General features: G+C 40.9%; 1 protein-coding gene across 3 annotated transcripts in view; it reads left to right on the top strand.

Moving 5' to 3' along the window:
- Positions 1-1,514: 1,514 nt before the first annotated feature.
- LOC126389245 (transcription factor COE3-like) overlaps positions 1,515-19,999 on the top strand; it is a 203,947-nt gene continuing 185,462 nt past the window's right edge. For all 3 annotated transcript variants that reach the window (XM_050042824.1, XM_050042822.1, XM_050042821.1), the window contains exon 1: positions 1,515-2,253. In XM_050042824.1, coding sequence (XP_049898781.1) covers positions 2,120-2,253 — 134 coding nt within the window. In that variant the 5' untranslated portion in view covers positions 1,515-2,119. The remainder of the gene's footprint in view (positions 2,254-19,999) is intronic.

Raw genomic sequence — 19,999 nt, 5'->3', positions numbered from 1 at the left:
GCGCCTGTTGCCGTCCGGTTTCTAATGCGGACCGTCTTCCTCTTCATCGCCAACATGTTTGCAGCGTCTCATTGACTTTTTCTCTCCCCGCACAGAAATATTTTTCCAGGCTTTCCAGACGTTTCTGTCTCCCTGGAGGAAGGCAGCGGGCTAAAGGAGGATAAATATTTAATCAGCGCTGCTCTGGAGTTTTTGCTTAATTAGAGGAATTCTGCTCCTGCCACGAAAATGAACAAAAATGACTGCTGGAGATGTCAAAACCTCCAAAAACATCAAGCGGGATGATCAGAGACAGACAAAAATACTATTATTATTATTCTTATTATTATGATGAGTAGTGTTATTGATCGAAGCTGCGAGGCCTGTTGTGTTTCATCTAAATACTAAAATTAAAGTCATATTTTAAAAGCTGTGTGAAATATAACAGTTGTATTAAAACACAGCTTATTAGCGGCTTCTCCTCCTGGTGTGTGTGTGTGCATGTGTGTGTGTGAGAGCGAGAGAGCGCCATATGTCCGTGCGTAAAAAAAAGCGCAAATTGGTGCCAAATTTGCGCGCCGCCCGTGTCAGTCAGCCTGAACGCGGGATGACAGAGGAGATTATTCCACATGAAACCAGTTAATCCCCCAAAATCTGAAGGAAGTCTGTGAGGTTGGAGGAAGTGAATACAGATTTCTGTTACTGATGAGGTTCAGTATTACAGTCTCGTATCCACTGAAATAAATCTGGAGCGGTTTTTTTTAAAGTGAGCGGGCCTGAGCGGAAACAGACTCTGAAGGTTTGGATAAAGGAGATTCAACCTTCTGTCTGTGCTGCTGCTGCAGCCTGTCAACCTCAACAACTCATTTAATGACGGATTCACGCGTAAAAAGCCCACATCTATTTAACAGAGGTGACAGAAGCTGCCCGAGAAACAAGAGTCGGTGTTGAAATCAGGGCAGAAGTGATGCGTAAATCGCTCAGGATGACTTGTGACTCTCCTGCGCTGCGGAGCAGTGGTTTGTAGACTCACCACATCAACAGATTCCCTCACATGCTGCGGGTTAAAAAGAGGTTTCAAACTTCAGACATGACTGAATATTAGACAGAAGCATCATTCACGTCCGTGCTGTTACATTTCACATGTCGCTGTGTTTATTTAGCAGTTTAAGAATGTGTCCATCATGCAGCATGTTTGCACCTTCAGCAGTCAGATCTGTTTATCTCATTAACTCTAATCTCTCCAGAGTTTTTCCTTTTTTTCTCTCCGCCTTAAAAGTTTCATTTTTTACAGTGCGCACGGCCGAACACGCGGAAACCCTTATTTGGCGTGCGTTTTGAAAAAACAATGACGCAACGCGCGACTTCCGCCAATAACACGCCAGAGGTGCGACCAGTATTCAAATGAGCTGTCCTTATTTGGTGGTGTCTCCGCCCCCTCCCGATCCACGCCGGTCCCCCGGGAGCTCCAGAGCCTCGGACCCCGGGAGAAGGAGCTCTCCGCCGGGACAGAGGAGCCATAAAGAGCCGGGGAGGGAGGGGGATGAGATTTCTCGCTGCCCAATCCCCCTGTTCCCCCGGGAGCAGCAGCCTTCCACGGTCCGTCCCTCCCTCTTGTTTGCTAATCATTTCATTTTACTCCTTTTTGAAGCGGTGGCTTGTTTTTTATCCCACTTTTCATTTTTCCACAATCCGCGGCTGCTCGCCTCCCTCTGATCCCCGGCTCTCCACGCTCCGTTCTCCCGGCGTCAGGCTCTCCGGATCCCGGCTGATTCTCGTTTCTCTCTTTCGGCTCCTCTGAGATGCTCTCCCCGCTCTCCGCTCCTCTCTCCGCCCTCTTTTAACTTCACAGAGACGCCGGTTTAAAGCCCGGACTGCTGCGAGCCGGGGCTGGGATCTAAAACAACCCCGGAGAAACCCAGAGGGATCCCGGGCTCTTCTTTGGATCAGGACCCGGTACTTTGGGGAAGCTCGCTCGTGTGTCCTCCACCCCCTCCTCCTCCCCTCCTTCTGCATCGCTCCTCTTTTCTCCACCTTAATCCAGGTGGTCCTTTGGCATTTTTGAGTGGCTGGTACAGGGAGGATTATTCTTCTTCTTTCTTGTTTCTGGTGAAGACAAAGTTCCCAGAAGGACACTTTGATGTTCTCCATCCAGGACAGCCTCCCCCGGGGGGCCCTAACCATGAAGGAGGAGCCGCTCCCCACCGGCATGACCCCGGTCCGCTCCTGGATGCAGGGCGCAGGGATTTTGGACGCCAACACAGCGGCCCAGAGGTAAAAATATCACCAAAACCACTTTTCATCTCTCTGCTCCGCGGTGCCAATCGGTCCATTAATGCCACACTTAGAAAAACTCCAGCGTGAAGGTGAAAGTCATGTTTGCATCCTCCAGGATCCGGGTGGAAAGTGACTTTCACGGAGGTTCAGTCCGCAGGGCGAAAAGACGAGAAAACAGCAAGTTTAAAGCAAAGTTAAAACCAATGCACCCACATGGCTCCTGCTGCTCCTGCAGACAGAGTTACAGTCACAGCTTCACTGTCAGGTTGTAATTTAAGAAAAATAACAAAACCATCAGATTAAACCGAGATGACGAGCAGTGCACGCGTTTATCTGGAAAAAGGGATAAAACCACTAAAACACAGAAAAAGCTGAAAACACCGAGGTGCAAACTTTTAGTCTGAGCTGTCAGATCAGCCACTAAATCATCAGCTGACATTTTGGGAACGCTCCTGGCGCCTGGTTTACTTTTTAAATTGATGCAAAAGTGACCGGACTCAAAAGTCAAGCAAAATGTATTTGGAAGGAAAAACAAAATCTCGAGAAGCAGCATCACAACATGAAATCATGTCAGTCACAAACTGTCTCTCCTCCTTTTCTGTGTAATTCAAACCAGCAGGGTTTAATGGTTTCAGCGCTGAGCCGCAGCTCCATCACACCGTCTCCCTCCTCCTCTCCGACGGATACACATCCACCAACTGCCCGGTGCGAGCGGAGACACGCGCCGAATCACTTCCCTCAGTTCACATATCTTTAAAAACCAAAAGTTAACTTGAAGTAATGTTTACATCTCCCACACCGCGGCTCTGACTATTCATTTAAACAAATCTGACATGCAGTTTGGTGCTGCACGAACACGCCGCGCGCAGAGAGCGCAGAGACGCGGCGGCAGCAGCGCGGGGCTGCAGCCGCTGCACGCGACTCTTCTCTTGGATTATTAAACTACATTTAAAGCTTATTTAGGAGATAATCATAAGAATTAATACTTCACTATTTAATGAAGCCACACAGCCATTTTCTCTCTCCCTCAAACGCCGTTTACAAATTTGCGGTGGGTTGAATTTCAAAAACGAGAATTTAAGCGATATTTTATTTATGAAGCAACTCGGGGAGGAAATAAATCAGAATTTAAGTGGGTCACAGGTTAAATTAAATGGTTCTTCAGCTGCTCACATGCAGGATAAAATAACTCAACGTTTGACCTCCGTGATACAAACACACGCAGCCCGGCAGACATCTGACACACCAAGTTTCACTTTGACATTAATTGATTTCAGCATTTTTTTAAATAAATTAAGTTAATAAAGTCTCACAGAATGGAAGGAATGTTTTCTTCAAAGTGGAAATATGAATGACCAAAATCATATTTTTAAAAAGTAAAATAAATGTGCAATTTAAAATAAAAATAAAAATCTAATTTGAGTTTTAAAGAACAGAAAATTCTCCCGCGTCTTTGTCTCCAAACTCCAAAGTTATTTCCGACACATCATGACGTTAATGACGAGAGTTGTGAGCGCCTAAATTGCTGAAGTGTGTCTCAGGTGAGCTGAGGAGAAATTTGACCGTTTTACTGAAATAAATCAATGCAGGATTTTGAAGCGCTGTCTCGGATTTAAATGACCTGAACAGAAGAGAGAAAATCCATCAGCTGCTTCTGGTGAGGCTGAAACGACCAACGCCGCATCCATCACCTCCGGAAAGGCGCGCAGGTCAAACTTTAACATAGAACCTCCTGATCCCCGCGTGCTTTAATATATATTTAGATTTGATTCATGCAGGATTTTTTTTTCTTTTGCACAATTCTTCAAATAAATCTCTTTTCAGCTGCAAAACCTGCAACAAAAACTATAAACTAAATTAGATGCAGTTTAATTTTCAGTGTTTAAAATCTAAGTTTCACAAAGCATCAGTCAGTGTGTAAATCTGAACCCACAGCCTTGTTGCATCCTGCAGCTTAATGCACAAACCAGCCGAGTTTCTGATTAAAAACACATTTTAAGCACCTGTTTCACATCAGAAGTCATTAAAATCCAACAGTCGGGACCTGAAACAGAAACTTTATTGTTCAAATATATTCACACAAAATACAAGACAGAGACAGAAATAGACATACAGCTAACGAGTTGAGCAAGAGGAAATGTAACAGCTGTGAGGCAAGAGGTTTATAAAATCATGTTTATATGCAAAAGTAAACAGCTCCATAACAAACACATTATTTTCTTGAATAACTGATTATTTCTTTGGCCTATAAAAACTCATTAAAGAGTAAATAAATCACCAAGTTGACGTCTTTAAATGTTTTGTTTTGCCCCAAACCCAAAGACACTCAGTTATCTGTTATAGAAGATGAAAGAGAGGCAGCAAATATTTATATTTTAGAAGCTGCAAACACAGAATTTTGGGCATTTTTGGTTTAAAAATGACTTTAAACAATTATTCAGATGTTAAAACAGCTAATATTCTGTCAATCAATTTATTGATTAATCACCTAATCCTCTCAGATGTAATCTGAATACAGATTAAACAGCTGGTTGTTGTGCAGCACCAACAGTCACTCAGTAGATGTAAAGTTTCTGTATGTGCGGGGGTGGATTACGTGTCTGTTAGTGAATAGATCATATATACAGTACATGCAGCTTACATGTGCACGGTGCTGTACAGTGTCTGTGTTACACTTTAATATATCTGATATGCATGATGCAAAATGAAGTTTATTTCTGCAGCTCCAAATCCCAAACTTTACAATCTGCAGAACAAACTCCAGAGTGAAGAACTCGACGCTCTCGTGACGTTAAACGATTCAGAAAGCTGCTGAAAGTGCAATATTTTAAAGTGAAGATTTAACAGACAGGAATCAGCTCTGATGAGAGTAAAAACAATAGAAAAAATATAAAAACAAGCCGTGCATTTAAGGTAGGAAGGCAGAAAAGAGGCAAATGGAGGCTGAAAAACTTCGAGGACTCCTTCTCCGTCTTCACTTCATGAATTTAAATCTAATTGAAGAAGTTTGAGGCAGAAATCGTCGTCAGAGTGTGTCGGTGTGTCAGAGCAGCGTCTCACTTCACTCTGCTGTACATGCAGAGACATTTAAAGCTCACTGCAGAACACAATCCCTCATTTAAACACAGAAAAACTGAACGTTAAATAAGTGTTTTTGACCCTGAACAGATGAAAATGAAGCCTAAAATACAATTTTAAGGGTTTATAAAAACCTAAAGATGATTTTGGACGTTTTTTGTTTTCAGTATTTTTGTCGGCTGGTGTCAGTTTGATGATCTTGTTTATTGAGCTGCACATTTGTGTTGTTTTTTTAAAGACAAGTAATGAAACTTCCAGATAACTGAGTGAGTGTGTGTGATGTGTTTCCTGCTGGGAGTGACAGGAAGACGCTTGTTTGAATTGTGCGTGTCAAACACAAAATCAAACACCACAAATTTGCCTTAGAGGGCTTTAGGATCTACTCAACATTAGACGCCCTCTGTGTTTGAATGAAGGGAAAACTCTGGGATTAAAAAAAACTTTTAATGGCGGGAAAAGGTAGAAACAGACGAGGGGTCGCTCCTCTGGCACTGACGGACACACAGTAGGTGTCACATATACAATAAGAAGAAAGACAATGACAGTATGAAGTGAATAAAGTATGTTTTAATGTGAATATTAAGATACAGACTGTGACATCTGTTGTATAGAAACATAAAGAGCTGACAGGCTGCGTTCACAACACTTTGTGTCTTTATTCTGAGTCCATAAAACAACAGGTTTAAAAACCAGCAGCAGTTTGTTATTGAATCAATCAGATAATCTTCAGTCCTGTTATTGATCGTTGAATCATCAGGTTGAATTAAATGTGTTGAAATGAGAGCTTTGCTTTAAACACAAAGAGCAGACGAGCAGGTGGAGCTTCACTTCTGATCTTAAACTCCTCTTTAAATTCGTATTAATCTATTTTACTGAATGCTGATATTTATTTTGACTTTTAACTTTTTAGATTTTGAAGGAAAAGCTTGTGTGTATTATAGATGAAGAAATACATAAAAATAAAGAGCAAATAGAAATGGAAATGTGGGAAACAGGACTGCATATACATAATCTTTGAAATCAGGAGCTTTAGCTGTTTTCTATTGTCTTTGAATTATTCCTGAAGGTCCAATCATACCAGCTAAAAAACCTCAAAGTCATTTTGACCTGCAGTATTTAGTATTTGAGATCTTTTCTCTAATAAATAAACATTAAAGGAAGGAAATGCTGAACCACACTCTGGACCCACAGTGGTCTCACTAATGTATATTTCCATTTACAGTGAAGCAAAGTTCCCACTTTAGGTCCGCACTTCCAGCACAAATGGTCCATAATGTCATATATGATAATATCTGAAATGTCTTGTATATTTATATGAAGTTTCTGCTCAGCAGTAAAAATCAATCCAGACTGTTTGTTTGAATCCTTTAACTGATGCTTCAGAGAAGTCTGTAGAAATCAAGAGATTTCTCTTTGGATCGTCATCTTTACTTGTAACAGCACGTCAAGCACGTAATAACTCCAGACAAGATGCTGAAAGTGCAAAACTAAAGGACACTAATAATCTAAACTCATGGTAAAGTAACAACATTAAAAAAATTACTAATATTTAGGACGTAAATGTAGTAAAAAAATGTTTGTAAGATGCAAATGGAGGCGTTAAAGTAGCAAAATGTCCAAACTGGGTGATGTTTTTGACGAAGTCATCGTCAGAGTGTGTCGGTGTGTCAGAGCAGCGCCTCACCTCACTCTGCTGTACATTAGAAACATTTAAATCTCACTGCAGAACATAATCCCACATTTGAATAAATTGTGAATCAGTAACTTTGACTCTGAGCAGATGAAAGTGAAGTCTGAAGCTCATCAGTCTGATCTGACGTTAATGAGTCAGATATTCAACATGATGGAAGTTCAGGTTTATTAAAGAGATTCAGCTCTTAATTGTGTTTTTAAGGGAAGATGCGGAATTAAAAATCACTTATTTAGGAGTTTATGATCAGAATGCGGAGATGATGAGACGATGAACATGTTTGTGTCTGCTGGAGTCGTCGGTTTGATCTGTTCACGTGTTGTTTTTTCTAGATCTGTGTGGATTATTTATCTGCGGACCTGAAAGATAACTGAGTGTTTGTGTTTAACTTTGTGCTGGGCGTCGCAGGAAGACGCTGGTTTGAATCCCCGTGTGGTGAAATCTGGCTGTGATGGCGCTGAATCGATGTCGGTGTCGTCTTTCACACAGCGATTCATGTTTTCTCTTTTTTTGGTTTTGTTGTACAAAAAAAGTCACAAGTGTAAACTCACATTTGTATTTCCCTGCTTTCATATGTGAGGTTTGGTGTTTCATTTTATTCACACTCTCACATTCAAGATATTTTCCAAATTAAGTGAATCAAGTTAGCGTTTGTGTCCCTGCAGACCTTCATCAGGAAGTTATTATCTTAAAATCACAAAGATTAGACGACAGGTCACCTCCGCACAGGTGGAGACACAAAGTTTGAGACAAACAGGACAAAAACCAAAAAACGTCCAGTGAAGAAATAAAACTCTACTATTTCAAGATAAGATAAAACTTTTTATCCCGAGGGAAACTGTTGTGCAGCAGCTGCAGTGTGTGTTAAAATCAAACATACACAATGTTAGAAATGCTAACAGGTTAACGATAAGACGGTAAAACAACACGTCAACTCATGTTTAAGGTAATTAATGAACTTGTTGGTGATTTCTATCAAGAAAAACAAATTACAAAACAAATTTTCACATCAAGATGATTTTATTAGATATTTAGTGTGTGTCAGTTTATCAGAAAGGACCTGAGAGATTAGGTCCCTGTCGGACTTGAACCCGGGACAATACAGTGACACGGTCAGCTCCATGAAGGCCTGTCACTGTAATTATGTTGTCAGCTTATCAAGGTCAGCAGAAATTATCAGGGTCATCTCCTCACGTCGGACAATGTGTTTATATACATGTTTGTTTGCATGAGAACATCATCAACATTTTAATCAACATGATGTCAGAATAAACAACAAAGTTTCCCCCGACCATTGTAAGACTGAGCATTTTTTACAGCGTCTAATCTGAAAGACAAAAAACCCCACCTCTGGTTGTGCTGCTTCTGTCCTCTCGACTGCACTTAGTGGCACTCTCTCTCTCACACACACACACACACACACACACACACACATGCACACACAGTGAGAATGAACCAGGTGAAGTGACGATGACCTCGAGGCGAAAAGATGTTTTTCCATTTCCAATATTGGAGTATTCTTGAGAATTAGAAGTTAATTGCTCTTTGAAAGAGTGTAGCTGCATCATTACGCTATTATATTATTATTTCAGTGGCTTAAAATGGTCATAAAATGACGTTAATATTGTTTAGCGCCATTATTTCTGGGGCAAAAATAGTTATTGTGAAAGGCGTAGCCCTCGGTCACCTGGACGCCATACGTGATCCATTAAAAAGAAAAAATCTCCATGTGTGAACATGAGTTCATGTTTCAAACTTTTCTCACATGTTAGAGATTAATTTCACCTGTGTCGATGGTTCTCTTGAGAAAACTGAAACATGTCCAGAAAATCTGTTTGTTTTAATCCACCTGTGACTTTTTTTGCTGTTCTTGTGAAGGTGTGTCAGAGGTCAGAGGTCAGCGCTGCGCTCAGCTTTGCTGTTGTGATTTTAAGCCTGTTAGTGTTGCTTTAAAACACCTGTGTGTGTGTGTGTGTGTGTGTGTTTCACAAAACACCTGTGTGTGTGTGTGTGTGTGTGTGTTTCACAAATTATATTTGTAAGTGTGAGTGTGTGTGTCTAACAGTACATTGAGAGTGCTGAGGTTGGAGTTTGTGTTCATTCACAAACTTGCAGATAATGTTGGGTTATTTTTTTGCAGCAGTTTGTGCCGTTATTAGAAAGTGGACTGTAGAGAGTAAACGTGGAAAGAAAGACATGAGGAATAAACTCATGTCTGACTCAAACAGGGCAGACTTTTGAAATCCTAATCCACCAGGATGCTTTTGTGAATGAAAATATGTGAAACCTGTTATAAAAACAGACTCATCTCGGCCTTTTTAGAAATCAGAAATACTTTATTGATCCCCGGGTGGAAACTGGGACATGTGACAATTTCTCTTATACTGTATATCGGCATAGAGAGATGACAAGAAAACAGAAATAGAAATAAGAAGTATGCAAAAAATAATTGGATTAAGCTGCAATGTAACACAATATATATATATAAAAATATAAGAAATAAGAGATAGAAGTAAGTATGTAGCTCCTGACCTCTCGTCACAAATTGCACGCCTTCGTATGAGCTGTGAGCAGTTGGGAGCTGTACGGTGTTTCGCAAAAATTAAACTTGATAAAAACTTGATTTGGTGCAACTGAAATTGTCAAATTCAGGCAAATAAAACACGTCCAGTGTGTCGCACCTCACTTCTCACCTTTCCTTCATCGGGGTGGTGTTTGACTTTCTTCATATGCAGTGTTTTTGATGAAGCTCACACCTCTCTGCACCTTTCTGTGTGTGTTCTTAAGATTAGAGATTCAAATGTGATGATTTCCTGCCCTAGTCGTCAAAGTGAGACCCCTTGTTGAGCTCCCAAACCCAAACCATCATGTGTAGAGATGTGCGCAAGTATAAATCCCACGTTGTAAAACAATACGATCTCTAAGATAAACTCTCTTAGTGTCAGTCAGATTATTAATCTGCTGTTCTTCTTCTTTCTTCTACTACTTGTTGAGATAAAGACCTCGTAAAAAAAGCAGCTTTTTGTTTTGTTCTTGACACCAAAACTTCTTTTTATCAAATTATTATGTTTGTAACTGAGTCCTGGCGCTTTCATCGTTTTATAAAGCAAGTAATATCAGCATTTAACCTTCAGGTCATCGTCTTAAAACTGCCTTTGTGTCTTCTTATGATTAAATTCTGTAGTTTCTACTTTCTAATATTTGCCGTCCGCCTTGTTAAATGTTGAGAAAACACAAGTGACATCGATGAAAATAAATCCAAGACCTCATCGTAACGTCCATAACAAAGTTTGATGTGTTGTATTATTTAAATATTTTATAGTGATTTCAATAAAGCTGTGTGTTAGAGTATAAAGCAGCGTTTGTCAAGGAGTTTTCAGGATGAAACGTCACTTGTTTGATGCTCGTGCAGATCTGAAGCCTTAATATTTCTTCTTTAATGACACTGAAGTTCATTTCTGATTGATTTGTGATGATTTAACTCTCGCTTGTAGATTTTTTAATTTGTTTTAAGGAAAATAGACTTTCAGGAGTCAATAAGAGGCAAAGATGATGTGTAATGATGGAGGTTTTTCTTGCTGTGTTGGCAGGTGTGTGTGTGTGTGTGTGTTGAAGCTTCAGGTGAACAGATTTCCCTCGACCCTCCCTGACACCGCTGTAGAAATAAGAAAAAAAGGGAAGAAGAAAAAAGAGCGTGCAGAGTGAGCGATCCTGCCCTCCACTCCCCGTCTTTGTCCGCTGGGGTTAAAGGGAGGGTGGTGGAGGAGGTGGAGGTGTAGGGGGGGTTATAAACTACAGGTTCCCAGGCTCAGTGGGGGGAGGTGGGGGAGTTCAGGTAGTGTTTGGATGAGTTGAATAATCGTCGACGAGGGGATTCCCCACTTCGTAGGCGGCGTCATTCGTCACCGGCTCAATCATCGGGGGCGTTTGGCGTTCCACTCGGCGCTCCCCGGGGGCCGGCTGAAGAGCGGGTGGTTAGGGGGATCAGGAATTTGTACGTGGAGTCTGTAGAGTCTGGCAGTGATGGATCTGAGCGCTGAGAGACTTTTTATCAGAGAGCCGTAACTCATGACGGCGGCCGAGGAATGATGGAGGAGGTCAGCCAAGGCCTCGATCGCACACTACCTGTTTTTTTCCTACACCTCATTTTAAANGTCTGTAGAGTCTGGCAGTGATGGATCTGAGCGCTGAGAGACTTTTTATCAGAGAGCCGTAACTCATGACGGAATGATGGAGGAGGTCAGCCAAGGCCTCGATCGCACACTACCTGTTTTTTTCCTACACCACATTTTAAACATCTTTATTCTCCCACCCGGGTGAGAACAAATGCACTTCCTCCTGCATTTGCATTTGTCAACACCCTCCCCCCTTCCTCCTCCTCCTCCTCTTCACGTACACACAATTAAACTCTCCTGAACGCCGCCTTAAGAACATGTTAGATAATTAAACAGCCAGCAGATGCCGCGTCAGCCTCGTTACTGTAAATCCTCCCCGACACGTCGTCCTCATCGTCGTTGCCGCCATGATGGAAGTGAAGTTGACTCATGTAAATAAACCATCGACACTCGAACCCGGCTCTTTGTCTCCTCGTGGCCTCTGTAGAGTGTCAGCCTCTGCACGCTGCCGCTCGGCTAATCAGAAGCAGCCACGCAAAAAAAAAGCTGCAAACAATTAACCTCGAGCTGCGTCTGAGAGGAGCAGGTGACCAGGCTAATGGGCTCGGCCGGGGCCTGTGTGTGTGTGTGTGTGTGTGTGTGTGTGTGTGAGAGATGTGTTTGGGAGGAAACAGCTGAGTAGAGAAAACATGCAGCTGCATTAGTTCGTCTCTCCGTCCGTCCTGAGAAGTAAAATATCAAACCATCACAGAAAAACCTCAAAAATTCTTCTTGACATCCAAATCTGAAGAGACTGTGGCACCAAAGAGAAATAATTTCCAACCAAGAAAACATTTGGAAACAGCGCCTTGACCAAGAAAACCCAGATATTCTGAACCCTGAATGCACCACAGTGTACAGAATAAATGAATAAATAAATAAATAAATGAAGAAAACGTTCAAAAGAATCTGATGACAAACTGTTCTAATCAACGTTTTTACAGCTTTATGAAGACATTTTGTTTTTACCCGTCTTCTTTACTCAGTTCGTTTTAAAATGTCGAAGAACAAATTCATCAGAGATTAACTGGAAGGAAGCAGGTTACATTTCTTGAGAAGGAAAGTCAGATTTGCTGAACCCTGAATGCACCACAGTGACCAGGGTGTTATGAATAAGTGAATAAATAAAGACTCTGAAAGATGAAATAAGTCTAATGACAAAAACTTAAAAAAAACATCTATTTTTCTTTTGTCATTTGTTTTTAATATCTCGGCCGAACAGACTAATGAAGGAGTAATCAGATTACATTGCTAGAGCAGTAATTCAGATATCCTAACCTTTGAAGGCACCACAGTGACCAGAGTTTGATGATCAATGAAGAAAATAAAATGTTTAAAAGAACCCGATAACTTCTTTTACCGCTTCTTTCACCAAAGTCCACTGAAAAAAATCAGCATTTTTATATCTTTATTAAGACATTTTAGGGTTACATCAGCAAATCACTTGTCCTAATATGTCAAGCACAGCAAACAAAAATCAGAGGATTTGAAAGTAATCAGATTACGCTGCTTTATCAAAGAAACCCTCAGATTTACTGAAGCCTGAACGCACCACACGGACCAGAGTTTGATGATATCAGGCGAACAGATGCTCAGTTTTACTCCCTTCAGATGACTCGCTGTGTGAGTTTAATGCTACAACATGTTACTGGACTGTAAACGTTAATGATTTGATTGTTTGACGGAGCAGCTTTGAGTTTTAGTATTATTAGTATCGATGTGTGTGTTAGTGCCATCACTGGTGAAGCTGCAGAACAAACAGCTGCAGGTCGGAGTTTGACGTCCACGAAACCTGCTTTTACATTGTATCTTCACACATTGAACACCTCACAGAACGTACTAATTAGCACACACACACACACACACACACACACACACACACACACACAGTCGGTCAGGAGTGTGTGAGCGCGTGCAGAAGCCCTCAGTCTAAAGACTAATTTGTTGGTAATTGCAGCATGACAGGAGCAGCCATTTCAGCATCGAGCCACCGTTTCCCCGAGCCAGTCGCCCTAATTAGGAATGACACACGCTATTAAGGTGCACAAATGGAAATCAGTCAGCGGGCGTTTCCTCCCCGACGGCACCGCCACCGCCATCGAACCCACAGCGGGCCACCGACACACCAAAAACCTCCCACAATGCACTTGTGGATGGAGACAGCATCCTCAAATCAACACAGGAAACAAGCGTCAGTTTGTTTCTGCAGCAAAGCGCCTTAGACATATGAATGAATACATAAATCAGATTTAGTCATGTAATCTGATTACTTTTAGTTACCCTCAGATGCCTTTTACTCTATTTGATGACAAAGAAGTCAAACCTTAGAAAGACAAGAATTTCTTAGAAGTAAAGGAAACACGAAATGTTAAATTGGTCATTTTTCCACTGGAGTTTGGTGGTTACTTAACCAATAATTCAGAATGCAGAATGTTCACGTCATGTCTTCATTGTGTGATCACACTGAGACGATCATTGATTAACTGAGCTGTGTATCACCTGATATTCATTGATTGGTGTTTAATTATTGATTAGTGAGTTTGACTGTTGTTTGAGTGGAGTAGATTTGATGTGGAGTCTGAAGACGGAGGAGAAATTTAGGTTAAACTGATGAACTTGATCAGTGTTTTGATTAATCAATGAAATCAGGAACAAAGGAGGAAGAGGATGGGTGATGTGGGCGGTTAACAGTTTCATCCAGTGACATAACAACACACACACACACACACACACGCTCACACACATACACACCTGTTTGGTTAGCTCTTATTAACCGTGTAATATGAACTAATGAGTTGAGGCTGAAGCATGGTGGGAAGACAGCAGGCCCAGTGTGTGTGTGTGTGTGTGTGTGTGTGAAGGAGAACACACAGGCCTGATTGGGTAAATGTATTCATGTGTAATTGTGCAGCCCTGCATAAATCAACACACACACACACACACACACACACCACACACACACACACACACACACACACTGTACATGAACAATATGTGCATATTTTAACCGTCCAAACTCAACTTCCATAGCAATTAGTGAGGAAGGTATGTGTGTGTGTGTGTGTGTGTGTGTTCAGTACTAATTACGTTCATACTGGACGATCAGCAGGACACATTAACATCTAACGTCAACACTCAGAGCAAAAAACAAAAAGTCATGTGATGTCAGAAAGTTAAAAAAGTGGGTCATGTGTCATGAGTGTCTGAAACCATTCACATGATTATTTTTATATCTTCCACTTCTATTAATAATGTTTGTCCATATTCTTCATACATGGATAAACTACCTGTAAGTTTGTCATCCAGACTGTTCGTACTGTAATTTTATGAAATGATTCTTAAGGGTCAGAGGACAGAGGGCGTTGTGTGCTGTGCAGATTATAAATTAACCTGTAGGCAAATGTGTGATTCGTGATATTGGGCTGTATGACTAAAGATGACTTTGTGTGTAAGGAAATACAAACTACAAACATTTGGACAGGGACTACACATACTTGTGGATATAGCAGCCATGTTTTAAACCATTTCCCCTCCTCTTTTTCAACAAGTACATTTAGTTTCAAGTTATTTATTGTCGCATGTGGAACAATTACAGAGAAGCTGGAGCGCTCAGTGGGCAGAGCAGGCGGCCCATATATGAACTAGTCCCTGCCGCAGCGGCTGCAGGCTTGACTCCAGCCTGTGGCCCTTTACTGCATCTCATCTCCCCCCTTCACACTGAGACTGTCCTATCTAAAAAAAGCCCCAAAAGATAATCTTTAAAAAACCCAATGATCATTAAATATGTATAAAAAGAAAATCATGCAAATCATGCAAATTAAAATCCAAAAAGTTAAAATATAGGGATAAAATTTACAACAATTAAAAAATAAAATAATATATATGTGTGGTAGACAGCGGTACAGTAATTGCAAAATGAGTAAACTGTAATGTAAACAGGAATTTTGTGAATGTATATTTGTAATAAGATGGTTTGATTTCTTAGCACAAAAAAAAAAAATTGATTTTACATAGACTTTAAATACATTGAATTATATTCACTTTATTTGTTCCTCAGTTAGTGCAAGCCATCCTCCAAACAGGAAGTACACAATTCTGTTATACACATAAAACTAACAGAAAACAATAACTTGTTAGCATCTGCAGGCCACAGGTCGCCACGTGAGCAGCATACAAACGAAACTTCTTTGTATAAGAGCTTAAAGTAAGATGGTGGTCATGGTTAAAAGAGACTAACGTTAACTTGTTGCTAGCGCTCAGCAGTGTGTCAGGATTAAAAACGTCCTCAGGGATCACTGTGGAGGCTTCGTTACAGGGTCTTAGCAACACACAAACTGTTTCTGGTGGAGTTTTCACAAATGGCGGCCATGTTTGTTGGAGTTAACTTGGTTTCAGTTAGCATCTGTTAGCATCCAGTCAGTCTGGTTTGATTCTGCTCAGATTAGTTTTTACATTAAGGGCTCGGTCACATGTGAGACTTCACCTCTGGCAAATATTCACCTCCTGTTAATTTCCGTAATGTGTGCGAATGGGTAAATAATACATTCGCTTCCGACGGCAAAGCAAATTAGCATCTTCGCGCATCTTCGCATCTCATGAAGTTCAACTGTAGTGAAAATTAATTTTGGCCAGTGAAGTCGTAGCCTCCACCAACAGCAAAGATGTGGTTAAACCTGCTCGACTGTCATTGGCTGTAGTTTTATGACAGAGCCAAGATGGAGGAGACATAGATTGTTGCTGATACATTGTTTGATATTGGCCATGAAAAATACAAACTGTGTCACATGAGAGATGCATTCACTCAGTGTGAGAGTCAAGCTACAACCTGGAGTGTGTGTGTGTGTGTGTTCCTGTCAGGGTGTGTTTGCTCAGAGTTTGTTTCCCATTGAATCAGATTTAAATANATGGCTCATTAGGCTGGTGTGTGTGTGTGTGTGTGTGTGTGTGAAAGGCGGCAGGCCACGCTGGTTAAAGACTCAAACAGTGGTCACACTCCATCTCCTGTTTGATTAATGCCATGGTGTGTGTGTGTGTGTGTGTGTGTGAGAGAGAGAGGTATGTAAGTGAGCGTCCAGCAGTCGGTTTGAAAATATCTGCATGTTTTTCAGTGTTTTCTTTCTGATAGTTTTAACATGAATCAGAGAATTTAAGGTCAAAATTAAAACTGTCGTCTTTAATTTAAAGACGTTTACTTTCACGTTGGATTAACAGAGTTCGACTTGCGGCCAATTTTTAACACACAGTTTTATTTGAAAGCTGCTGGAGTAGCCTGTATGTTTAGGATGTCGTCCAGAGACTTGGACTTTCTGGCCTCACCGAAAACCAAAGAACCAAAGCTGGATATCAGCTGCGTCAGTTAGTGTAATTACACGTCGAATCAACAGATGAAGGACAGAGTATTTAATTTGACATAAGATGAATCTCTGGGGAGATTAACAAGGATCCCAGCAAGTGTCTGTGACCATAAATCTGTGATTTGTTTCCACAAATTCATAAATTTTACCTCTATATATTTCATTTTGTTCCTTCAAAAATAAATATGTGTGCACATGTGAAGGTTCTGCCCTTAAATAACTGCATTTCTCAAATTAATATGTGACGTTCTCGCAGCAGTACGAACTGTAAAAGCTGTTTTTAAGTCACTTTGTGGAAAACTGCCTACAAATGACTACAAATGTTTAACACACAATCTGTGGAGTTTGAAAGACGTGTTGTTTACAGGCAGGGGGCTCTAATGAAAGACACTATCCAGGTGCATGATGGGAAGTGTAGGATATATTGTTTTCGGACTACACGTCAGGATATTTCCACCTCTGCTGCTCAGATATGGACCGTTCTAATCCGTCTTTTGTAAATCCAACACCTTTATGAAGTGCCATGTTCAGTTTCTGTTCTGTCAGAGTGATTTTAGTGCAACAGAGACAGGGCCTGGGGCAGATTCACTGTTTTACTTATTTTTCCCTCATTCAGGATTTTGTCAAAACCTGTCCAGTATTTAGGAAGTCTCAAGTCCTCATTTTGCTGACTGACATCTGACTTGAGTCCAAGTAGTGTCGTCACGATACTGGAATTTCTGGCTTTGATACAAATTATTTATTTGTACATGTTGATTCTGAATATTCAGTTGATTTTAATATTCATTTTCTGCCGTATAGATACGACTTCTTTGTCCTCGCTTCTCTCTGACAGCGAGTAGACACACACAAACACACACATTGCTGCAGTTCCCCCATAGCCCTGCCTCCTCTCACTCACTCCTTGCTGTCTTCTTGTCACTCATCTCATTTGCTCTGACAGCGTATAAGCTTCTGTAGCACAGTTTTGTTTTTTACTTGCACTTTATTGCCTTTTTAGTGTGTGACAGTCTCAGATGGTTTTTAACTTGTGCACGACTGCAAGAAGAATATTGTTTTAATTATTGTTAATGTATACAACAATTATTCTGCTGTTCTCTGCCTCTAACCAAGAGATCATCATCATCTTATAGCCCATATTTATCTTTTAATAGAAATCTCAAATTTTATACCCTCACTGTCGATTTTTTTCCAGTGGTATTGGAAATAGTTTTGAATATGTTTTGAGAAATGGCAGAGCATAACGGTCCAGGTGAAAAAAAAAAAAAATCATTTAGGATTTTACTAAAAGAAGGAAATCACCTGTTGATTTGTATATATAGATCCCAGGGGACATTTGTTTAAATGTGTAATTTGTGGTAGATTTTATTTAGTTTAACTATAAATATCGTAACAGAATCTGAATCTCACTCTGAGTTACTGTTGTTTTTGTTCACAAACTAAAGAAATGAGAGGTCATTTTTCTTTAGTTTTACTGGATATTTGAAGGGAAACTGTAAACAACAACAACTTTTCTTGTCTTGGCCAGTAGCGGAGAACAGCAGCAGAATGACTGTAGTAAACATTAACCATAACTGAAAGCAGACAGTGCAGCTGGTACTGCTGTATCTATACTGTGGAAAATCAGTATTGTTTCCAGGTCTGGTCAGTTATGGAGGAACACAGGCTCGCAGGTGTTTACATCTGTAAAGTTGAGTTACCTCCTTCATTACATTTGTCCACAGCCCACAGTCCTGCTGTTTCAGACAACGTTGGTGCTACAGAGGATGTTGTTATAGCTCTCGTCTGTTTACTGTTCTCTGGTCAGTTCTGGCTGCTCACATGCTGCTGCTGTTTCTTAAACTGATAAACAAACTAAAGCTGAACAGAGAGCTGCTCCAAAGAAAGCACATCATGTTTGTTTTAGGCCTGTAATGTTTCCACCAAACCTAAAAGCCCCGACACACCAAGCCGATGGTCGACTGTTGGTCATCGGTGGGCTGTTGGTGAGCATGTGTTGACCTAGTCAGTGTGGTTTGTCCTGCACTGTTGCCCCCCTTGGCCTTTTTTTGGCTGATTCAGCATGTTGAATCAGCGACAGTGGAGCCCATTGGTGAATGAAATCCTTCTGATTGGCAGTTCAGCTCAGTGCAAGAGAAGAGAAATGGAAGTGAGGAAAGTAAACAAAGAGCTTAAGTCAAGAGAGCATGAGATCAAAACAAACTTGTAATGTAAAGTAAGATTTTCTTTGTGATGGTTTGTGTTGTTTCACTGTCACAGTAAATATGCTTTGTTCTTTCAACATTGTTAATGTGCTAACTGGCTAACATTAGCGCATTAATGCCGCCAGTAGTCTTTGCAGTGTGTTCTTGTGCAACTTTTTTGGCTGAGACAAGGCGACGTGAAGAGATGCAACAGTGGGCTTTCATTGTCGCTGGCTCTTTAAAGTCCGTTTGATGTGTCTGGGCTTTAACAACATCTCATATATTTTGACCATCATTGAAGCTTCATGTTTATGTTGAGTGAAATAATCAATCCACAGACTCAGTGTTTCAGTGTTCAATGTCTGAATCAAGGGGTTATCTCCTCGTCTGAAAAGTGAAGTCATTTTGGAAGTGCCTAAAAACGAAGTCTGATTGTATAGAAGTCTTTGAGGAAATACTTCTCACGTGATTTAATACCTCAGGAAACATTTTCCTAATGAGTTGATGATCCAAATTGCTGGTCTTCTTCGATACAGCATGATGTTCATTTAGTAAATTATGGTCCCATTTAGAGTAAAATAAACAACAAAGCAGGGTGTGCTTTAAGGCGTGGCGGTGTCTTCCGGTTCTCCGTCAGATCCACCCCTTCCTTCTCCGCACCTCCACCCTCTCGTCATAATGTGGTCACCTCTGGCTCCAAAACAAACAAAATGGCAACGACCAAATTGCCAAACTTCAAAACAGGAGTCTACAAACCAATGGATGACGTCACAGTGGCTATGTCCACTTTCTTTCTACAGTCTATGGGCTGCACCAGTCCATCAGACGGAAACATTCCCCACGTCCTCTGCACCATTTTATAACCATTATCCCAACATTCAGCTTGAAAGATTTGATCTCTCTGAAACCTCTGAGATCTCAACTTGAGTTTAAAATAAAGTTATGTTGCTTTGAACAAAATCTGGATAAACAATTTGAGTTTAATTACGCAGGTGTAGAACCAGTAGGAGACATTATTTGCTTGGATCTCTGTCTGTTGGCTGATCCTCCTTTTTAATCTGAGACAAGAAAAGATCAACCTCACAGGTTTTATTGCAATATTCAGGCGCTGAATTTATTCAGCGAGTGTGTGTGTGTGTGTGTGTCTGTGTGTGTGTGTGTGTGTGTGTGTGTGTGTGTGTGGATATGAACTAACTGCACACAGGACCGGCTGTCTTGCTCAGTAATTGTTTGCAGAGTGCTCGACACGACTCCCGCTGACCTTTAATTTCAGGCTTTGTGGTG

The sequence above is a fragment of the Epinephelus moara genome, chromosome 4, assembly GCF_006386435.1.
Source record: "Epinephelus moara isolate mb chromosome 4, YSFRI_EMoa_1.0, whole genome shotgun sequence".
NCBI classification, from domain to species: Eukaryota; Metazoa; Chordata; class Actinopteri; order Perciformes; family Serranidae; genus Epinephelus; species Epinephelus moara.
The sequence above is the reverse complement of the archived record's forward strand: the minus strand, read 5'-3'. Positions and strand labels throughout refer to the sequence as shown.